Source organism: Aspergillus steynii (assembly GCF_002849105.1).
Source record: "Aspergillus steynii IBT 23096 chromosome Unknown P170scaffold_4, whole genome shotgun sequence".
Taxonomy (NCBI): Eukaryota; Fungi; Ascomycota; class Eurotiomycetes; order Eurotiales; family Aspergillaceae; genus Aspergillus; species Aspergillus steynii.
In genome coordinates, this window is record NW_020194401.1 from 361,227 (window position 1) to 379,338 (window position 18,112).

Genomic DNA, 18,112 nt, shown 5'->3' on the forward strand with positions numbered 1-18,112 from the left:
TTCGCTCGATCTATCTGTCTGTCTAGTCTGATCTGCAAAACATTGACTCAAGTCTAAATCAATAAACGAACGCTCACATGTTGAAATGTTGAAACAATACCGAAAATCATCGCAATGAACGCCAGACATTAACCCCTGCTCATGATCTATACACTGGGTCTCCTAGCCCCAGACATGGTCATCCTAGAACGAAGTAAGAATAAAACTATAAACCAGTGCAATCTACGCCGTCTCATCCGACCCCGTGCCCTGCGACGTCAACGGAATCCCCTGCGGCTCTCTCGGCGTGAGAATATCACCCGGATACCAGAAGTGAAAGATAACCTGGACGACAAACATGGGCAACGTATCAAAGACATACAGATACACCTCATGCGTCGCCAGATACCCATCCGCGCCCTGAATATACTCAATGATCCGAAAGATGCACCGAATGATAATCAGCGCCGACACGAAGAACAGCACCCAAATCAGGACCAGCCACTTCGGGTAGGGCCGCTTAAACGCCTCCGCGTGCATCCTGCGCTCGAAAATAATCGTCACGACGAGGAAGAAGCCGAAGAAGACGAGCTGCACGAAGAGACCCGCCACGGTGATGCCGTCGCCGACCTTGGCCAGGCTGCCGCCGTTGGGCGTCAGGCCGCCGCCGGTCGACTGGCCGATGATGGCGGTGATGTCGCCCCAGAGGAAGATCTTGGTGACTTTGCGGGCGGACACGAGCGAGAGGTCGTCGCGGCCGACGTGGTTCACGATGCGGCCGTAGGTCATGTAGATGGTGGCGGCGTAGAAGGCGGGCGGGAGCACGATGCAGATCGATTGCGCGACAAAGGGCCCGAAGGCTGTCGGATCTTCGGCGCCCATGACGCGGAAGATGTAGCCGAGGGTCATCACTGGAGTTGGTTAGATGGGCTGTTGGGATGGGGCTTGGGTAGGGACGTACTGAAGGCGCCGGTGAGGAGGGATAGAAAGTACCAGGCCCTCGCGCGCCATAGCTGCACGATGTGGAATATGGCGCTGGTGCCATAGAGGGCGGTTGCGACGATGCCGATGACCTTGTTGGGGTGGAAGTGGTAGTAATTGTAGTTCTCTGGGAGCGGCATTCCTGTATCTGTGGTCTATGCGGGGGATTTGGTGACTGAGTGGGCGGGCGTGAACGACGTGAATGGCGTGAAAATAGGCAATTAGAAGGGAATCGAAAACCGCTAAGAGACAGAGAATGAGAAATTAAAAGGCGCGACAGTTCGTTGTTGGTATAAGCCTCCGAGGAGAGAGAGGGGTGTGGATCTTATAAGACCTGAGCGGCCAAACTGCCAAGTCTTATGGACCCTGGAGAAGACCAGAGATATACGTAGCCGGCACTAAAGACAAAGAAAGTGATAACTAGATGGACCATGCATATTTTTGGGGTTTACTGATCCCTGGCATGTACGCGTTCTGGCTCCATCGTGCTGGTTTGGGGCTTGCAATTGGACATCACGGCTCAACCCAAGGGCTTGTGGTCCCGTTAGGCGATCGAGTTTCAAGGCAGGAAGAAAGGGAGCTTTCTTTCCGGAGAGAAAATGCATAATTCGAGCTGCACTGATGTCAGATTGGGAGATACTGCCCCCGAAGGACCCGCCAAGTCTGCCATCGTCGTTTAGAGTACGACGCCCGTATAGTCGTTTAGACGGCTATGGGATTGGACCAGGGCCCACTTCACCTGATGGAATGATTGAACGCGATTGGTCAGTTTTGGCAGGCTTATTTTAGCATCCGGCGGCAGACAGTCCGTTGGGCCTATAGTGATGCTCGTTTGCGATATTCTGCAATTGTTTCGAAGATGCCATCCTGCTACTGGGTCAGCAAGACACCGCTGGAGAGACGCTAGAACGAGTCGTGTTTGTCTGCTCGCACTTTATACGCGATCTGCAGATCCCCCGTTATTCCTCCGTGCTCCAGACTTAAAAACACTTGCTCTGCCTGTCCACCCCACTTTCTACCAAGCCTCCAAGTCTTGTTATAGAAACAATTCAAACTTTCGCTCTCATCTCATTCCAACGACGTCAATATTTCCCACGATATGCACTATCTATGCAATGTGGAGTCCTTCGTTTTATGCTGGTGCGGTTGATCGACTGTCTCAGACGAAAGGAATGTGGAGCCCTAGGTTGCACAGACAATCAACTTACCAATTCCATACCAGCTACCGGTTTTTGATTTTCGATTCAGCCAGCTCCGCAACGAAGGCCATTAACTGAACACTATCGCGTGGATGTCGAAATCATCAGCTGTGCGGATGATTATTGTCAATGGGTATATTTGATTTCGGGCCTGCTCATAGTTGAAAGAACCATGGATCAAAATTTGGAGACATTCGATGAACACCAACCACCCTCGCGAAAAAACCTTCCAAAAGTTGTGAGCCACAAGACTTCTCAAGCTGAATTCGGCTCAGAGGCACGGATTTTCTCGGTTGAGTACATCATGAGGCTTTCCGGATAAGATACATTTCATCGGTGCTATCTCGCTGTACGATATCGCTCGATTGATAGGTATTATACGACATTACTCATGAACAGCCTTCCACTTTCCCTTCACAATTCTCGGTGTGTGTTTCTTGAAAGACCTTCTATCTAACAGCCGGCGCATAACACCCTCTTTACATCTGCGCCTTCGACATCTAGCATATGTTTCAAGAAACCAGGTATAGTAGCCAATACCATTGGAGATAGACTAACTCAATGCAGAACAAATATTTTAGAAGTATGAATTACTCTTTTAGGATTCCTTTGGATGGTCTTGTGCATTCTGTCTGCAAAGTAGTATACATCATGGGCCTAAGGGTCCTTAGAGAGGATTGGAGCTAGTTTAATGTTAAGTTTAAGTAGCTGTTGAAGATAGCAGATACTCATACACCAGGCTCAGTTATTTCTATGAATTATAATCGAAGTAAAATTATAGGCAAAATGACAAAATGGAGAACTCCAAAGCTGACAGCTGTCGGTTGATGTGTATCATTGAGTACTTTCTTCGGTCTGCACTCTAGACGGATGAAGTAGATGGATAGGCAAAGAAGCCGAAGTGGAGTTAAAGTAGAGGTGCCTACCTCATTGGTCTAGTTTTCCAAGCCCGCCTGTCACGAGGGTCCATTAAGCCTACTTCTCCATATTCATACAAACCTACTACATTCGGACGATTTGGAAAATTACGATAGCCAAATCCCATTTACATTCAGGCCATTCTGTTAACCAGACTCCAGTTATAATTCACGTTGCCTATACGAAGACTATATTCGGGCATAGTCCCTAGGCCGTCTATCTGCAGTATCACACTAATATACCACCACTCAGACAATCTCCCTATTCCAAGATGATAATACTTCTATATAGAACGACTATCTAGGCACTTTAAAAGGTCTATTACTTTTCAAATGATATGGAGGAAGCCTCTAAAAGATATTCATGTTTTCCGGCAACCTGAGTATTCATGTTCGAATTAAAAAAACAAAAAATGTTGTTACTGTCTTCAAATTGGGTGAGGGTGTTAATGTATTGGAGGTACATAACGCAGCTTATATCTCTCCCTCTATAGATACATAGTAGTTGAAGAATCCAAGATAAATCAGGAAGAATACTTCCGCGAGGGTTTGACTTTATATGTGTAAGTAATTGAATAGTAACGGTATCTCTTAAGGTGATCTATTAGATCTATTATCTACCTAAAGATTCTATTCGCCATAGAAAACATGTATTTGTCGTGGCTCTTAAGGAGGAAACTTCAACCTTCCGGCCCATGACCGCATGTCGACGTATGTGCGGACAATATTGTACCTACAACTGATTTGCAAAATCTTACGCATATCTGACCAAATTCCAAAGTTTTTCGATGTGTCACCCTGAAGGTATTTCCCCCACTCTTCTCCCAACTTCTACTCACCATTTTCCAGCTTCATCCAACTACCTTCCCTCCGTTACTCTCTCCCAACCACCCACAAGATTAGTCGAAATTTCCGTCCAAAGAAATAATCATGGACAGTCTATCCGAACCCACAATCAAAACTCGATTTCTTGTCGTATCGGACACCCATGGTCGCGAGAACCTCCCCCATGAACCAGCTGACGTTGCCATCCACTGCGGCGACCTAACCAACGGCTCCAAGCTCGACGAATTCAAGGCCGCCATCACCCTCCTCAAACAACTACAAGCCCCTCTTAAACTGGTCATCGCGGGAAATCACGACTTTACCCTGGACATCCCCATATTTCAGGACAAAATCAACGAAGCATGGCGCCTTCAGTCCGTGGATCCCCTAGAGATCCAACAAGAATACGGCTACCACGGCCAGGTCGAGGACCTCTTCACGGAGGCACAGAAATTTGGTATTCATTTCCTGCGAGAAGGTATCCATCGCTTTACCCTCGAAAATGGCGCTTCGTTGACTGTTTATGCCAGTCCGTACACTCCCTCCCTAGAGGACAGCTTCTGGGGATTTCAGTATTCTCCCCGACAGGGTCATGATTTTGCTATTGAGCAGGGCGTTGATATTGCGATTACACATGGCCCACCTCGGGGTATTTTCGACTATACACACACGGGTCAGCGAGCAGGCTCTACGGAGCTTTTCGAGGCGGTCGCACGAGCCAGACCTCGCATGCATTGTTTCGGCCATATTCATGGGGGTTGGGGAGCGAAGCTGGTCGGATGGCGGAGTAAATTGAGTGAAAAACCATCGCATTTGACCGACATTGATAATGGGAAGTCGGTCGTGATCCAGAAGCTTTCCAATGTCAAGCAGGCCGGGAAATTCCAGTCATGCCACCAGACAAGCCACTGTACCGGTGATGCCACTCCCCTACAGCCGGGTGCCCATACACTTTTTGTGAATGCTGCTATTGAAGGGTCTGAAGACTTTCCTATGCAGCCAGCATGGATTGTTGACCTTGACCTGTTACAGAGTGATAGACGGTGATCTGTTATTTTTCATTCATTATGTCGATCACTTTGTCGACAGCTTATATCCTGTACGTACTTTGAAGGACATGAACGGGCGTTTATTCATCACTCAGAAACAATTATCTTAATCTATTGTAAACGTTCAGCGCATCGCGCTCGCTCAATATGGCCAGTAAGGCCAGGCGATCAGCCTTCCCCAGTAAATCCCCCCCGGCTTCGATGATGCAGTCCATCTCCTCCTCCTCCAGTTCTGGTAGAATCTGGCCCAACATAGCCATTTTCGACAACAACCATCTAAAATCTACATCTTCCCCATCTTTTCTACGATCGACGATCGACATGGCCCGCAACCTAAACAAGTCCGCTACGGACGCAACTGACCCTTCTTCGAAGGGTTCGGCCTTCACGACGCGGTCGATGGCGCTATTCCCCATTTCTAGGAGGTCCATATGGACGCGGAACCCTTGGCTGGCATCGAAAGAAATAGTATGGTCGGGCTCCATGGCGAAGTTAGGGGCGCCATTTATCACCTCATTCCAGATGTCGGCAATAACATCGACGGGCGCCACGACATCTAGGTCCTCGGTGTAGTAATCCGACGAGTGGGCGATGCTCGCCAGCCCACCCACGAGTATCAACTCGCGACGAAGCTCTGGTCGCACCAGGCGGACGGCGGCTCTGAAGCACTCGATAAGTGCTTTTCGGAGTGGTATGGGGATAGGGACGGGCTTTGGCATGTCTGGTATGGCCAGTAAACGCGCGGTGGGCTATATATAGATATAATCTATTAAGAATAGACTCGTGAATAATATATTCATGTTTTGAAGTAACAATATCCTTACATTGAGTTTAAAAGTATTTATTCCAAAAAAAGCAATGGCAGACAGGTCTAGCTATACTCATCGGAATTAGTTTGATTACTATAAACTTTCCATTTTGGGCACTCACCTTTACGCATAGGAGTTTTATGGCTTTGGTATTTGCTTTACATGATATTTCCCAAATAACTCTTCTTCAGGTTCAATTGACATAGCAGCGGTTGTGCTATCCGACTCCATTGCACCTTCTTCATTTGGCATACATAGGCTGGTCACTACATTCTGCATCTGCATCGCCATACCGCCATGTATCATTTACTTTTTGAATGATTAAAATGAAACTTTAGGCTATGTTATTTCTTTCTATGTTTTTATATCAGAAGTTTGCATCTTCAAACACAAAGTTTGGCAGATAGTCGCTCTACTAGACGCCTCGGCATAGCCGCAAACAAAAGTGTAAAGAGACACAAATCATTTTCTCCTCAGAGGCGTTTTGCATCATCTATATAAAGAGCCGATCTCATTATTTTGAAACCCGTCTCAAGATCAATCTAAACTGAATTGAGAAATGAAGCATTCGATTATTCGACCATTTCTCATGTCGTCAAGGGTACTTACTCCAAGTGCAAATAGAGATAAATCAAAACTGCCTTGAATCATATCAGGTTAAGACCATAGCATACTGTTAAAAGCCCCTTTCTCATCATCTTCTACCATTTCCTAACTCTACAATTATTAGTTCAAAAAGGGAACGCGCTCGGTGCCGAGACACTCACCTAGGGGGGCTTTTTGGCTGGCTTTTTAACTTTGATCATTCACTCGTCTCTTCCATGATCACTTGCTGTCTAATTACTTTTCTTTACTCTAGTTTTTCTAACCAACCACCACGAAGACCCTATCTATCAATCTTCAGGATATTCCAAAAGGTCTTCTTCATCGCATACAGCTTAAAAATCAGAAAAGCGCCACTCAAGGCCATAATTGGGAACAAGCGGAATGGAAGCAGAATCTTGTATCCATACGCCTTGAAAGTCCCACAATTGCAGTGGCCAAGTGAAGAAGCAAAACACAAAACAAAAAGAATTAGGACATAGCATGTCCTGGTTTCGATCCAGGGGCCTCCGGGTTATGAGCCCGGCGCTCTTCCTCATGAGCTAACATGCTGATTGGATAGAGGGGATTTTAGCCTAAACGTGGTGAGTAGGCTTGGGCGTATAACTAGTTAAGTCCAACTTTTACGAACCCCACTATTGGCGAGCTACTTGTGGGCATCTGAGGTCTGAATAAAGACAGCTAGTCAAGTAGGATCAGATGCGGAAGACCGGCTGAGAAAAGCATTTACAGACAGACAGACATGAGAAAGAGGGCGGCAGGGGCAGCAACACAGGGTGCTACTCTAGTATTGCAGAATGGACAAAACAAAGGGTTTATTTCATCCCATGGCCAGGAGGGACATTGGTGGGATGTACAGTTAGTGCTGTATGTGATAAACGAGTGTGTGGGGGTAAAAAAGCAAAAAGCAAAAAGAAAGACCTGCCTCCAACGAGGATCGAACTCGTGACCTGCGGATATCCAACCTTTGGGAAGGCTGTCAGGAATATGAGACCGCCGTCATAACACCAACTAGACCATGGAGACTCGGTTGAAGGACAGGGCCGAAAGATTGACTATAATACTCGGATATTGTGATGAAGGCAATCGCACGGGTGGTCATGGCCCTAATTATGGCAACGTAGTTTGTTTCTCAACAAAAGAAATTAATTCAGATGAATCATCTAAATTTTCGGTTTCCTTTCTCTTTTGGCTAAGAGTATTTGGCCATGCCATCCACACATCCAACGCTGTTGACCCCAAAAAAAGTCCCTTCGTTACCCTGCCGGAAATATAAATCGTTTCTCGCATAGACATACATACGACAACCATAGGACTAGTGCCAGCCATAATGAAGGCAAAACCATGCAATGGCCCCCAAAGTGGCCGAAGTATCACACCGTTCGAAATGATACAAGAGACTAGCTGCTCCCCCGTCTTGTTCCTCTGAACCATAACAGTTCGAGTTCAATTAGGGCCTAAGAGTCGGGATGCCTGCTATTTTATGAGGAAGTGTATACACAGCTAGTAATTAACCAACTTACAGCCGAATTTACACCAAAGGATAGGCACGCACTCGACCAGCAAGAACAGATGATGCCGGCGCCGGCCAAGTCGGCGTCCAGCCGCATGAATTGTCCGTTTAGTAACAGTAACACGCGGATGCGCAGCCACGATCCAAGAGGCTGGACATTGCAATATTATGGCTGTTACGGCGGGGTCAGATTGTTTTGAATTTGTCGGTCGTGCTGGGGAGGATGGGGTTGGTCAGGACGATAGAGGTGCCTTTGAGTTCTGGAGAACGGACGGTTTTGGTTCGCTGACTCTGGGAACGATGGGGAGGATTGGGCGGGATATTTCGATGATACTGGAGTGGCGATATTGTATCGTAATACGAGGCCTAGCAGGATGAAGCGAAGGTAGATCTCTTTGTGATTGTTGTGCTCTTTAGTGTATTGTATGCGCGCCCGGTAGTCCTGGCTCTGGCAACATATACTTACGCGTAGGTTCAGGAATGGTCGGTTTAAATAAATCGTCAGGCAATTTCCATGACATTTTGTCTCCTCCAGCTACACGGGACGGAAAAGTTCAATAAGATGACGGATTGTCTGTTCTCTCGAGAGAGACAATTTCATCGCCGTATAAACCTCTTGGACCTGGACAGGATCTGTGCTTTCTTGTCCCATTCATTTGCGAAACCGAAGCTTTCCATGGTCTCTAGTCAACATATTTTTATATCCATGGCCATCAAATACTATTCATTACCCAATCGCCAGGGTTTAGTTCGCAGAATCCTCAACGATAACTATGTCCAACAACCTTCCAGCTCACATGAAACCATAGTAGGCACTCAGACGGCCAATTTCCAACCGACTCAATCCCTAAGAAAGTAAACACACTTTCTACGAACTTCTCTTTGAGTGATATTACTACCCGCATCCTTCCATCCTAATATAACCAAACTTTGACGGTTGATTCTCATCCAATGTCTCCATGGTCTAGTTGGTGTTATGACGGCGGTCTCATATTCTACATATGACAGTTCTTCAAAAGAATTGGATATCCGCAGGTCACGAGTTCGATCCTCGTTGGAGGCATTTCCTTTTTTGTTTTTTGTTCTGGTGCTCTGCGCTCATGCGGATTCTGTGAGTGTGGAGTGGGGATATGGAAAAGATCGCGAAATCCGCGGGCAACATGTTGACTAAACCTCTTTGAGAAATGTGGAACCGCACCCGACTCAGTCAGTCTCTACCAGCCATGAACTGGTGGAGTCGTGCTTTTATGGCATGTCCGGCGTAGTAGTACTTCGTAGAGGTCAGAATAATAATATCGTTCCCTCAATCCCTCGAAGTCCAATTCTCAACCCCTTTCACTTATTAGCAAGAAGTCACAAATTGCAAATTGCCATTCTCGACTTTGCGGCAGCACACAGCACCTTGGAAGGCTAATAGTCGGTATGATTGATTGGATGCCTCTATCATGTTTGGAAGCAGTGGGCGTTTCACCTTGGCCTGTATAGCAATATTCTGGTGCTTGCTTTCAACCAGTTGTCTCCATGGTCTAGTTGGTGTTATGACGGCGGTCTCATATTCCTGACAGCCTTCTCAAAGGTTGGATATCCGCAGGTCACGAGTTCGATCCTCGTTGGAGGCATTCTTTTTTGCTTTTTGCTTTTTGCCTCCCTCACCGGGAGTGGTGGACATGAGAAGTGTTGGCTCCTCAAATCTTGCTGGGTACAACATCCAATGTATGCCGTCGTTCGAGATATCCATCTGCCGTTTTGTTTAGCATTTGTTTGAACAGCTGATAGTGTACCTTGCACTAACTAAACATCCTCGATAGTCGCTGGTTGGTAGACTGCAAAGGGGATAACGTAACTCACCAGGATATACCCGAGCCCGCTCAAATATATACTCAAGCTCCCAGTCCTGCAACCGTTATAACGCCCCCAGTTCTCACTGTCCTCCCACCCGATAAACAAAGAAGAATACACCACCAGCACTATGAGGAATTCTACCGGGTATTGGTCGGAATACCTGGCACGATTTCAAGCCAGTTGGGTTTGAACCCACGGGTGATTGTAGTGTTTCAGTAACCCCAGAACTCAGGATACCCCTAAAACTAAGGCATCCGTTACAATCTCCGAGCCTTTCAGCCCCGTGATATTCTTCAGCTGCAGGTCACCGTGGGTGAAACCAGTGCGGTGGTTGACGAGAGTCCGGTGAACGATATCCCGCAACAGTCGAACGTACTGGGTTGACTCTGTCAGGCGAAGGTTCTTGATGATGGCAAGATCCATGTCAACTGGCTTGATATCTTATGATTCAGAGCTTCAGACCAAAACACACAGTCAAGATAGGGCTGACGGTGCAACATCTCGAGTTAATCCGGTGGCGGTATACTCCGGAGCTTCGAGATCGCATCGTCGATCAAAGCATATCGTAGCTCCTTCAACTGTGTTAAGCGAGGGCAAGGTTTCTGAAGAGTATCACCCCGGAGGTATTGCATAATGATACAAGTCTTGTTGGTGTCGGGGTCCTGAAGGCTGCGTGAACTTGTGGACTGGAACCCTGCTGTACGCTGCGAGAAGCTTCTTGTTTTCGGCCTCGATTTCAGCGAATTTCTGCTCGGCAACCAGGCAATATATCCACTTCGGATACCCCGGGATTCGATTGAACAGCACGAGGGCAGCTGCTTTGCTCAGCACTTTAGTAGAAAAGCCAAACTACTGCTGCTTTGCGCATTGAATTTGTCTGTTGGCAGCAATCCCTTTCAATTCGAAATATACTTCATTGCGACACTTTGTCTGATATAATGGCCGGCAGGCTATAAGCAGGGTCATTGATAAGATCTGATCTTACGGTCTTTCTTCAACAATGGCTGGGTGGCGCAATGGTAGCGCGTTGGTTTTCGGTTCCGGTTCCTTCCAAGGTTCTGGGGTTAACTACCAAAGGCTGCGGGTTCGAGCCCCGTCTCAGTCATTTCTTTTTGTTTTTTCTCCTCACACCCTGGGCCCACACCACACAAATCATTTGGCTGGTTGGCTATACTACCTACTACTAAATACCACCTGCTTGTGCTGCTGGCTTTTCACTTCTTTTTACAAGAAAAGGGAAGCAATAGACAATTTTAGGTCGCTTCAATTTAATTACTGGAATGATCGAAGGAGAGACAATGTCTTCAAAATCAATTCCCCAGAACACACACATTATTTGGTTTAGGTACATACATAATCGGTCTTTTGGCAATTACCAAACTATATGAATATATCAGTTCCACCTGCAATCACATCAGCCGGGAAGTACAGCATCCTCTCTTCAACTAGACCTAGTCGAAAGACGAGTTGGTCGGGCGTGAATGTTCTTCTCCGTAGATAAGTTCAAGGGCTTATCAACCTATACAACAAGAGCTACGTCCGGCCACACCCTTTTGCACCCGGCTTCTCGGGTGGCTGAACCATATTCACCAATATTGGGACAGCAGAAACAGACCAACGTAGAGGACCTGGAGCAATAATCTAGGTGCGGGCCTCTTACATTATACCATGGAGGTGTTGAAATTGTGATCAGCGAGATCTAGGCAATACCTATACCAGCCAGGCAAAAGCCGACCACAAGGCCTATTTCAACATTAATCACAACCAAAGGAAAGATTGCCGGACTGCTAGAAATGCATGCAGCTGAGGCCTGTCGAGGGAGACATCTCGAGTGATAACGGACCTAAAAGTTAAAATGCCCCGGTCGGTACTCAATTGAAGCCAGCAATGCAGAAGTAGGTAGAAATAAATGCCAGAGCAGAAAGATAGAGATGAAATTGAGATTAAACCCTTCCAAGAAAAGAAATTGGACAATCTCCATTTGTACAAATGCTGTCAATTCTACCCCAGTACAGAGGGCGAATCCAATTGGGGTAAAGATGTCATTGTTTTCGATGAGACGGGAGGGGTCTGACTCGCACTGTGCACTATGAACTTGAAAACAAAGCCGAAAAAAAAAAAAAGGATTTCTCCTACGGAGTTCATGTATAAGATCTGGTTTCTTATAAAGGAAAAAGAAAAAAAAATGCCTCCAACGAGGATCGAACTCGTGACCTGCGGATATCCAGTCCTTGGGAGGACTGTCATATTGAATATGAGACCGCCGTCATAACACCAACTAGACCATGGAGACATTGGATGTTGGGAGGGCTCACAGTTGTGCACTATATCTATAGTCCCGTTTGATCACCAGTTTGGTCTGAGAAAATCCTTGGTCTGCATTTGCTGCAAGTACATATTCCACGACCCAAATTGATTCCTGGAGTTTCAACAAGCCAATCAACTCCATCAAAGAGCCGATAATCGCCACGGGATACAGCATTCAGTGGAGTGTTAGAACTGACCATCCGCCTACGCCTGCAATCCTGGTTCCATTTCTCTCTAGTTTTACCTAACTGTCAGTCAAAAACAAAATAGTGGGTAATCCCCTATTGAGTACAATAAAACACAGTATACAAAAATATCATACGGCTTCGCCTGCTATTACTTAGTACTTAGTGGCCTAGAATAGCAGTGATTCTTCAAAAGCTGCAAGTATCGCCCTCTTTTGGTTGGACAAGATCCAACGCAAAGGAACCCCGTCGCATAAGTCCTCTTGTACAGATATGACTGGTGCTCATGCTGGCTAATCTAGACTTCAGGGCCATTGTGACGGCAGTCTATCTGCACCAAGAACATGAAGATCTTCCACCTTTTTGGTTCTCGCTCAGTCCACTCGAAGTCCCCAATCATATCCAAAACAGCTGATGCCGCGAGACCTGTCTCCTCCCTGAGTTCTCGCACAGCGCATTATACCGGGGTCTAGTCCCCACTGGCTCCGCCTCCGGGAACCTCCCAGAGACCCGGAGGGTCGTCGTCCGAGGCCCGTTGTAGGAGCAGGACTCGGTTGTTGTGGATGATGATCGCTACTCCGACGATACCTGTGATGTCGGGGTGCTGGGATAGGTACTGGTCCGTCGTGACCTCGAAGGGTTTGACAGAGGAAGGGATGCGGAGAGATTAGAGTAATGACGGATTGGCCATGGAGTCGATTGCCCGAAGCATTCTTTCTAGACCTTCCTGCAGCACGTGTTGAGGGTGCGCGAATACCAGACGAAACCACCCTGCTTCTTCAGCAGCGTAAGCCTTGCCGGCTGCGATGTATACCTTTTCCTGTCGGAGTTGGGCCGTGATTTCGGTGTCTGTAATGCCTCGGCCTTCCGTCTTTGCTCCCAGGTTTATCCAGACGAAGAAGGCAGCATTGCATTCGATGTAGGGAATGTCGTGGGTGCGGAGGAAGGTGGTTACGAGATCGTAGCTTGTTGATAACCGACGCCGACTGGTTGTGATATATTGTTCGGTGAATTCGTGATCAAGTAAGAGAGATGCGGCTATTTGGTCGGCGACGCTGGAGGGGAAATTATACAAACTAGATGAGAATGATAGGTCAGTGCCTCGCTCGAGGATCATTAGCCAAAGGACCAGGTCTTACGAAACGCCTTCTGCTGCGTCCAGTGTCAGCCTGTTGGATGGACTAATTAAACAACCAACTCGTAGACCTGTGGCACCGAAGTCCTAGGGAGCAGTCAGAGCTATTTCAGGTCAATTTAAACGAGTGTCTTTTACTTTACTTAACCCCCAAACAACGTGCAACATACTCGGATCCATCAACCCCCTGACATTCAGGGACAATATCGATTTGAAACCTGGTGCTTCTGGAAGGCGAGGGTTTTCCCAGGTTGACAGGGCATAGATTTCATCAGAGATTAAATGGAGTCCGTTTCTCGCGCAGAACTTCATATACTCTTTAAGGACTTCTTCAGGGTAGCAGCGACCTAGGAAAGATCTCAATAAAACTTCAACTGCTATGTGAGTAAGCCACCCAACTTACCCAGAGGATTGTGTGGCGAGCATAACAGAAGCGCTTTAACGCAGAGACCCTGGCTTATGGCCTCCACGTACGCTCTCTCATATTCCTTGACTGCGGCTAAGCTGAATGGATCCGTCGTTGCGAATGCGACCTCGAGTAATTCAACCCTGCAAGCATCAGTCCGTCTGAATAGTGAGATTACCGTGTCATTCCCTACCCAGGCCGTGTTCCAAAGGTCGTCTTGAACGCATTGAAGTATGGCCGCCCGACGAGAATATAGTCCCCACGGTCGGCCAACGCCCAAGCGCAGCACTCGAGTGCATTGCTCACACCAGATGTAACGACTAGATTGGAGGGACTGAGCACAGTCCAGGGAGAAAAATGACGATTTAGGAACTGGCAGCAAGCTTCTTTGAGCCGATGCGAGCCGCTGAATCCGTCGCCGTATGTCAATGCATGTGCGTCGATTTGGACCTACAGGTCATTTAGGATGAAGTAATTGAGTAGGCGAGAGACGGAGTACCTTGGAGTTCATAAATTCCTGCATCTCCCCGTGCATGAGGGTCTAGGCAACATCAATGGCGCATCCAAACCGAAAGTGTGTATTGCATGCTTACATTTTCCGCCAGGCCCAGATTGACGATTCCATTGGGATTGGATTGCGAGTCCCACGAATCGCTCAAGACTGAAAGAAAGGTTGGATTCTGAGCTGCAAAATCTCTGCCTCGTGCTGAAATGGCCTCCATGTTGCACAATCCGATGGAGGAAAAACATGCATGGCCAGGCCTTTTTCTTTGTCGATGATCGACGGTGGGGCGTTGAATGTTGCTGGAAGGCGCCCGGCTCGGGTGTTGCGGCAACGGCGGTAATGCAACTGAACTGCCCTCAACTTTTCTGTCCATCTTCTCGAACATTTCACAGTGAATTCTTCGACAAAAGATGGCAGATGTTAGCCCACCCCCTGTCCACTTCATAGCTCCTGAAGATGACATCCCGGACTCAGAGCGCAAAGCCCTGGTTGACATTCAACCCAAAGGCTTCTTCATACGTCCACCGCCACGGCCCCATGAACTGTACGAGGACGTGACGGCCGACGTTGATCTCTTCCAAACAATCCACATGGGGGCAGCGGTGGTGGACACGAGTCGCTGGCACCTCGTGATAAACGGGCTCGTGGAGCGTCCTTTCTCCCTCAACCTCGAGCAACTCCGACAGATGCCAGCCGAGTCAGTCACTTCTTTCCACGAGTGCTACGGCAGTCCACTGGTCCCTCCGACCAAGAATGTCTGGAGAATCGGCAACGTGAAATGGACCGGTGTTCCGCTGCGGTATCTCCTGTCCATTGCTCGGCCACATCCCGGGCGAGGGCTGTTCGTTTGGTCCGACGGGCTGGACTCGGGGACGTTTGGCGGGGTCTCGGCGGATCGGTATCAGAAGGATCTGCCGATGGAAAAGGCCCTGGCCCCGGAGGTTCTGGTGGCGTATGCGATGAACGGCCAGCCGCTGAGCAAGAAGCGCGGAGGGCCGGTAAGACTCGTCGTGCCGGGATGGTTTGGGACGAATTCCACCAAGTGGCTGTCTCGGCTGTCTGTGCGGGAGACAAGAGCAGGGGGTGCGTTCACTACCGTCTTTTATAACGAGCTTGATCCGGTAGATGTGGAGGGAGTGCGGAAAAGGCCTGTATGGAAGGTGCAGCCCAACTCGATTATTGTGCGGCCGAAACCGCAGGAAGTATTTGATTGTCCTGGTTATGTCGAGGGCTGGGGACGTGCTTGGGGAGCAGACGAGATTGTGAGAGTGGAAATCAGGCTGGACCAAGAAGACACTTGGTGTGAGGCGAGTGTAACACGTCGGAAGCAGTTTGAGTGGCAATTGTTCAGCTTTCGTGTGTTTGTCCCCCAAGCCGGAGATTGTTACATTCAGGCACGAGCAACGGATAGACGAGGGCTGCGACAAGCGCTGGTGGGAAGTCGAAACCATGTGCCAACGGTGCCAATTCGGGTGGAATCGGGTCGTTCAACTGAGAATACTGGCGACGACAAGACCTAAGAGTGCTCTAATGGAGTGGATCTAGCCATATTCACGGTTGGGCAGTGTATGCGAGCGCCCAGCGCTATAACGAACATAATTTGACGACATAAACGATGATTATTCTCAATCAAGTTACACACAGCTGAAGTTTTAGCTCTATTCCATTCAATTTAAATTGCCTTTTATCTGAAAGCCTTCTACATAATGAAAACTCAAGCTTTTATACCCTGATGATACTTTTCCACCTCTAGGATTGACTTTATAGAGTCAAGCGAAGTCTCTTTGAGGTTTCTAGAAGACAAGTTTAGTTTCAGGACAGCCTTGCTAGAGTCAATATCAAGTGCTTGTGGGTCTTCTATTCTTCCATGTGGAAGACGGTTATCTAAAGAGGGGAAATGGGCTCGTATTGTAAAAGGGACCAGCGTTCTCACAGTGAGATCGGAGCAAGGATCGCGAGGCAGGACGTTCCAACAACAACACACCGCTGCCTACGTGGACGATCCCTCGTGAATCCCAGCTACCAATCGTAGGAGTCAATAGAGTAGAAGGAAGAACTTGTGTGTTGACTAGCTATGGGGACGGTCCTTGACTAAAAAACATGGACCAAATTGGCAGGGGTAGGTGATAGGTGCGCAGTAAAGCGAAAATTGCTTTACAGTATGATGTCAATAGCTTGTTGGTCCCCGCAGATGGCATCCCCATAGGCTAGCATGTCAGCCTGTGCAACGTCTCTGGCGTCGAGAAAGATAGGGAAATCTCCTTGACCGGAAGCTTCCATTTTGTGGTAGATCGATGCGTGTAATGCTTCGAGGCTAACGCCATCTTGGTCGGGTCTTCGAAAGGCATAATAAGAGGATCAAACCAAGAAAGTCAGGAAAGGCTTTATGAAAGCATGGGAGTAGGAGCAGTTTATGTATCTATTTATGCACATTTGCTTCAAATGATTCCATAGACTTGCATAATGGCATATTCCTTATTAAGGCCATAGGGCATATAGCTGCAAAATCTATCTCTACAACATGCTGACCCTTGAAAAAAGAAAAAAAAAGGCTAAGCAAGGGTGAGCTTTTATTTCCCCACCACATGTAGCGAATGACCTTGATGATCGACATTCCTGCATCTTGTGTCACCTATGAACCGTATCCACTGTAGTGCATGGCAAATTTTTAAATAGGTTTGCCGTTATGATGGTAAGTAGCTCTTCGATATTCTATTAATAGTCACTGGTACAATCCATATATACTCCGGAGTAAGGAGTACTCACTTGGACTACTCCAGTGCTACGGACCAGCCTATAATCGCCCCTTTTTAATGCACTTAGTGCTTCTTGGTAATCTGTAGCCTATTAAAATCATGGGCCGGGAATCAGATGGCTTTACAGTACCCAACTCCTATTCATTAAGCAGCCCGTCCCTTCCACCAATGGTTCTGGTTGTCTCTCCCCAAACGAGATTCTCCGATCCCACCATGATTGAACAAGGCAGCTTCATGAGGTTAGCGCAGTCGCCAAATGCATCAATTAACTCCCGGCTTTACGAAAAAGTAACCCAGTCATCCAAGTTCTGAACCAAAGCTCGGCATATCCGTCATGTTCAAGGAGATTGATTCCCTCCAGGCCCGTGCTCTTGAACCGTGCCTTCATTTCGGGGCTTTGATGGTACTATGCCAATTTTAGATTAGGATTTGATCCACTTTTTGGCCCCATGCAGATTGGGTGGGTCACACGTACTTGGCTGTAACGCAAGCCCAGTTTTCGGAACAAAGGCATCGCTAGAAGGATATCGGCGTGAAAATGGGCCCAGTGGTCGGAAAATTGGCCGGGAGATAGGTCATCCGGCTTGTGGAAAAAGATGGTTAGTTTAGTGCAGGGTTGAAAGTTGACTGGAGCATCATAGTTCAGCTCAGGGTAGGTAAACTTGTGATTCATCCTAGTGGTCATGATGGAGGGGGTTTAGGGAACGTAGAATTGAATGAGACTGTGAACGCATGTTCCGAATTATCAGCAATTTTATAGGTTATAGGGTTCAGAAGACTTTCGAAGGCACCTTCCTCGTTCTTTCAGATACAGATTGAAGCCATTCACGGATATGTACCATTTCCGGTATAGTTCATACTTGCATCAAAGTATCAAAGTACCTCCACAATTTAATGAAAACCATAAATCCTACAATGGAGTAAGGATTCAGCATAAACCTATCTGTCCCATACCAAAAGCAAAGGATCAGGCCATTTATCTCTGGCAGATTGGCCCCCACGATATCCGGCCCGTAAGATCACGTCTTAGCGATTTGGGGCCAATGCACCCCTGTCAGACGGTTCCTCCGGTAACGCGAAGAGGGGAAGGAATGGAACCCT

General features: G+C 47.6%; 7 protein-coding genes and 6 non-coding genes across 13 annotated transcripts; 5 read left to right on the top strand and 8 right to left on the bottom strand.

Moving 5' to 3' along the window:
- Positions 1-4: 4 nt before the first annotated feature.
- On the bottom strand, positions 5-1,529 carry P170DRAFT_494152 (RTA1 domain-containing protein). The gene is made up of 2 exons (XM_024854063.1): positions 941-1,529; positions 5-890 (listed from the first exon to the last, which is right to left on the bottom strand). The coding sequence occupies exons 1-2, from the start codon at positions 1,098-1,100 to the stop codon at positions 223-225; spliced, it is 828 nt and encodes a 275-aa protein (XP_024704031.1). The 5' UTR covers positions 1,101-1,529; the 3' UTR covers positions 5-222.
- A 2,250-nt stretch (positions 1,530-3,779) lies between these two features.
- P170DRAFT_446571 (metallophosphatase domain-containing protein) lies at positions 3,780-4,948 on the top strand (the record flags this gene model as incomplete). The annotated part of the gene is made up of 2 exons (XM_024850809.1): positions 3,780-3,787; positions 4,015-4,948. 2 exons carry the CDS (start codon positions 3,780-3,782, stop codon positions 4,946-4,948), a joined length of 942 nt encoding a protein of 313 aa, XP_024704032.1.
- A 103-nt stretch (positions 4,949-5,051) lies between these two features.
- On the bottom strand, positions 5,052-5,669 carry P170DRAFT_446572 (uncharacterized protein; the record flags this gene model as incomplete). The annotated part of the gene is made up of 1 exon (XM_024850810.1): positions 5,052-5,669. One exon carries the CDS (start codon positions 5,667-5,669, stop codon positions 5,052-5,054), a length of 618 nt encoding a protein of 205 aa, XP_024704033.1.
- Positions 5,670-6,841: 1,172 nt separating this feature from the next.
- P170DRAFT_t116 lies at positions 6,842-6,914 on the bottom strand. The gene has a single exon. It is a non-coding gene; the product is annotated as a tRNA-Met (tRNA).
- Positions 6,915-7,284: 370 nt separating this feature from the next.
- P170DRAFT_t115 lies at positions 7,285-7,388 on the bottom strand. Its single transcript has one exon. It is a non-coding gene; the product is annotated as a tRNA-Met (tRNA).
- A 1,440-nt stretch (positions 7,389-8,828) lies between these two features.
- Positions 8,829-8,938, top strand: P170DRAFT_t92. Its single transcript has one exon. It is a non-coding gene; the product is annotated as a tRNA-Met (tRNA).
- A 452-nt stretch (positions 8,939-9,390) lies between these two features.
- On the top strand, positions 9,391-9,494 carry P170DRAFT_t93. The gene has a single exon. It is a non-coding gene; the product is annotated as a tRNA-Met (tRNA).
- On the bottom strand, positions 9,446-10,140 carry P170DRAFT_475076 (uncharacterized protein; the record flags this gene model as incomplete). Its single annotated transcript, XM_024853218.1, has 2 exons — positions 9,446-9,613; positions 9,979-10,140. The coding sequence occupies 2 exons, from the start codon at positions 10,138-10,140 to the stop codon at positions 9,446-9,448; spliced, it is 330 nt and encodes a 109-aa protein (XP_024704034.1).
- A 579-nt stretch (positions 10,141-10,719) lies between these two features.
- Positions 10,720-10,822, top strand: P170DRAFT_t94. Its single transcript has one exon. It is a non-coding gene; the product is annotated as a tRNA-Arg (tRNA).
- Positions 10,823-11,903: 1,081 nt separating this feature from the next.
- Positions 11,904-12,010, bottom strand: P170DRAFT_t114. The gene has a single exon. It is a non-coding gene; the product is annotated as a tRNA-Met (tRNA).
- Positions 12,011-12,876: 866 nt separating this feature from the next.
- Positions 12,877-14,472, bottom strand: P170DRAFT_358870 (aspartate aminotransferase; the record flags this gene model as incomplete). Its single annotated transcript, XM_024844321.1, has 7 exons — positions 12,877-13,285; positions 13,349-13,431; positions 13,483-13,691; positions 13,748-13,893; positions 13,944-14,200; positions 14,250-14,291; positions 14,344-14,472. 7 exons carry the CDS (start codon positions 14,470-14,472, stop codon positions 12,877-12,879), a joined length of 1,275 nt encoding a protein of 424 aa, XP_024704035.1.
- Positions 14,473-14,646: 174 nt separating this feature from the next.
- On the top strand, positions 14,647-15,900 carry P170DRAFT_436477 (sulfite reductase). Its single transcript, XM_024849164.1, has one exon. It carries the CDS (start codon positions 14,846-14,848, stop codon positions 15,773-15,775), a length of 930 nt encoding a protein of 309 aa, XP_024704036.1. The 5' UTR covers positions 14,647-14,845; the 3' UTR covers positions 15,776-15,900.
- A 1,337-nt stretch (positions 15,901-17,237) lies between these two features.
- On the bottom strand, positions 17,238-17,889 carry P170DRAFT_509462 (uncharacterized protein). Its single transcript, XM_024854682.1, has 3 exons — positions 17,803-17,889; positions 17,487-17,733; positions 17,238-17,417 (listed from the first exon to the last, which is right to left on the bottom strand). The coding sequence occupies exons 2-3, from the start codon at positions 17,694-17,696 to the stop codon at positions 17,277-17,279; spliced, it is 351 nt and encodes a 116-aa protein (XP_024704037.1). The 5' UTR covers positions 17,697-17,733; positions 17,803-17,889; the 3' UTR covers positions 17,238-17,276.
- Positions 17,890-18,112: the final 223 nt, after the last annotated feature.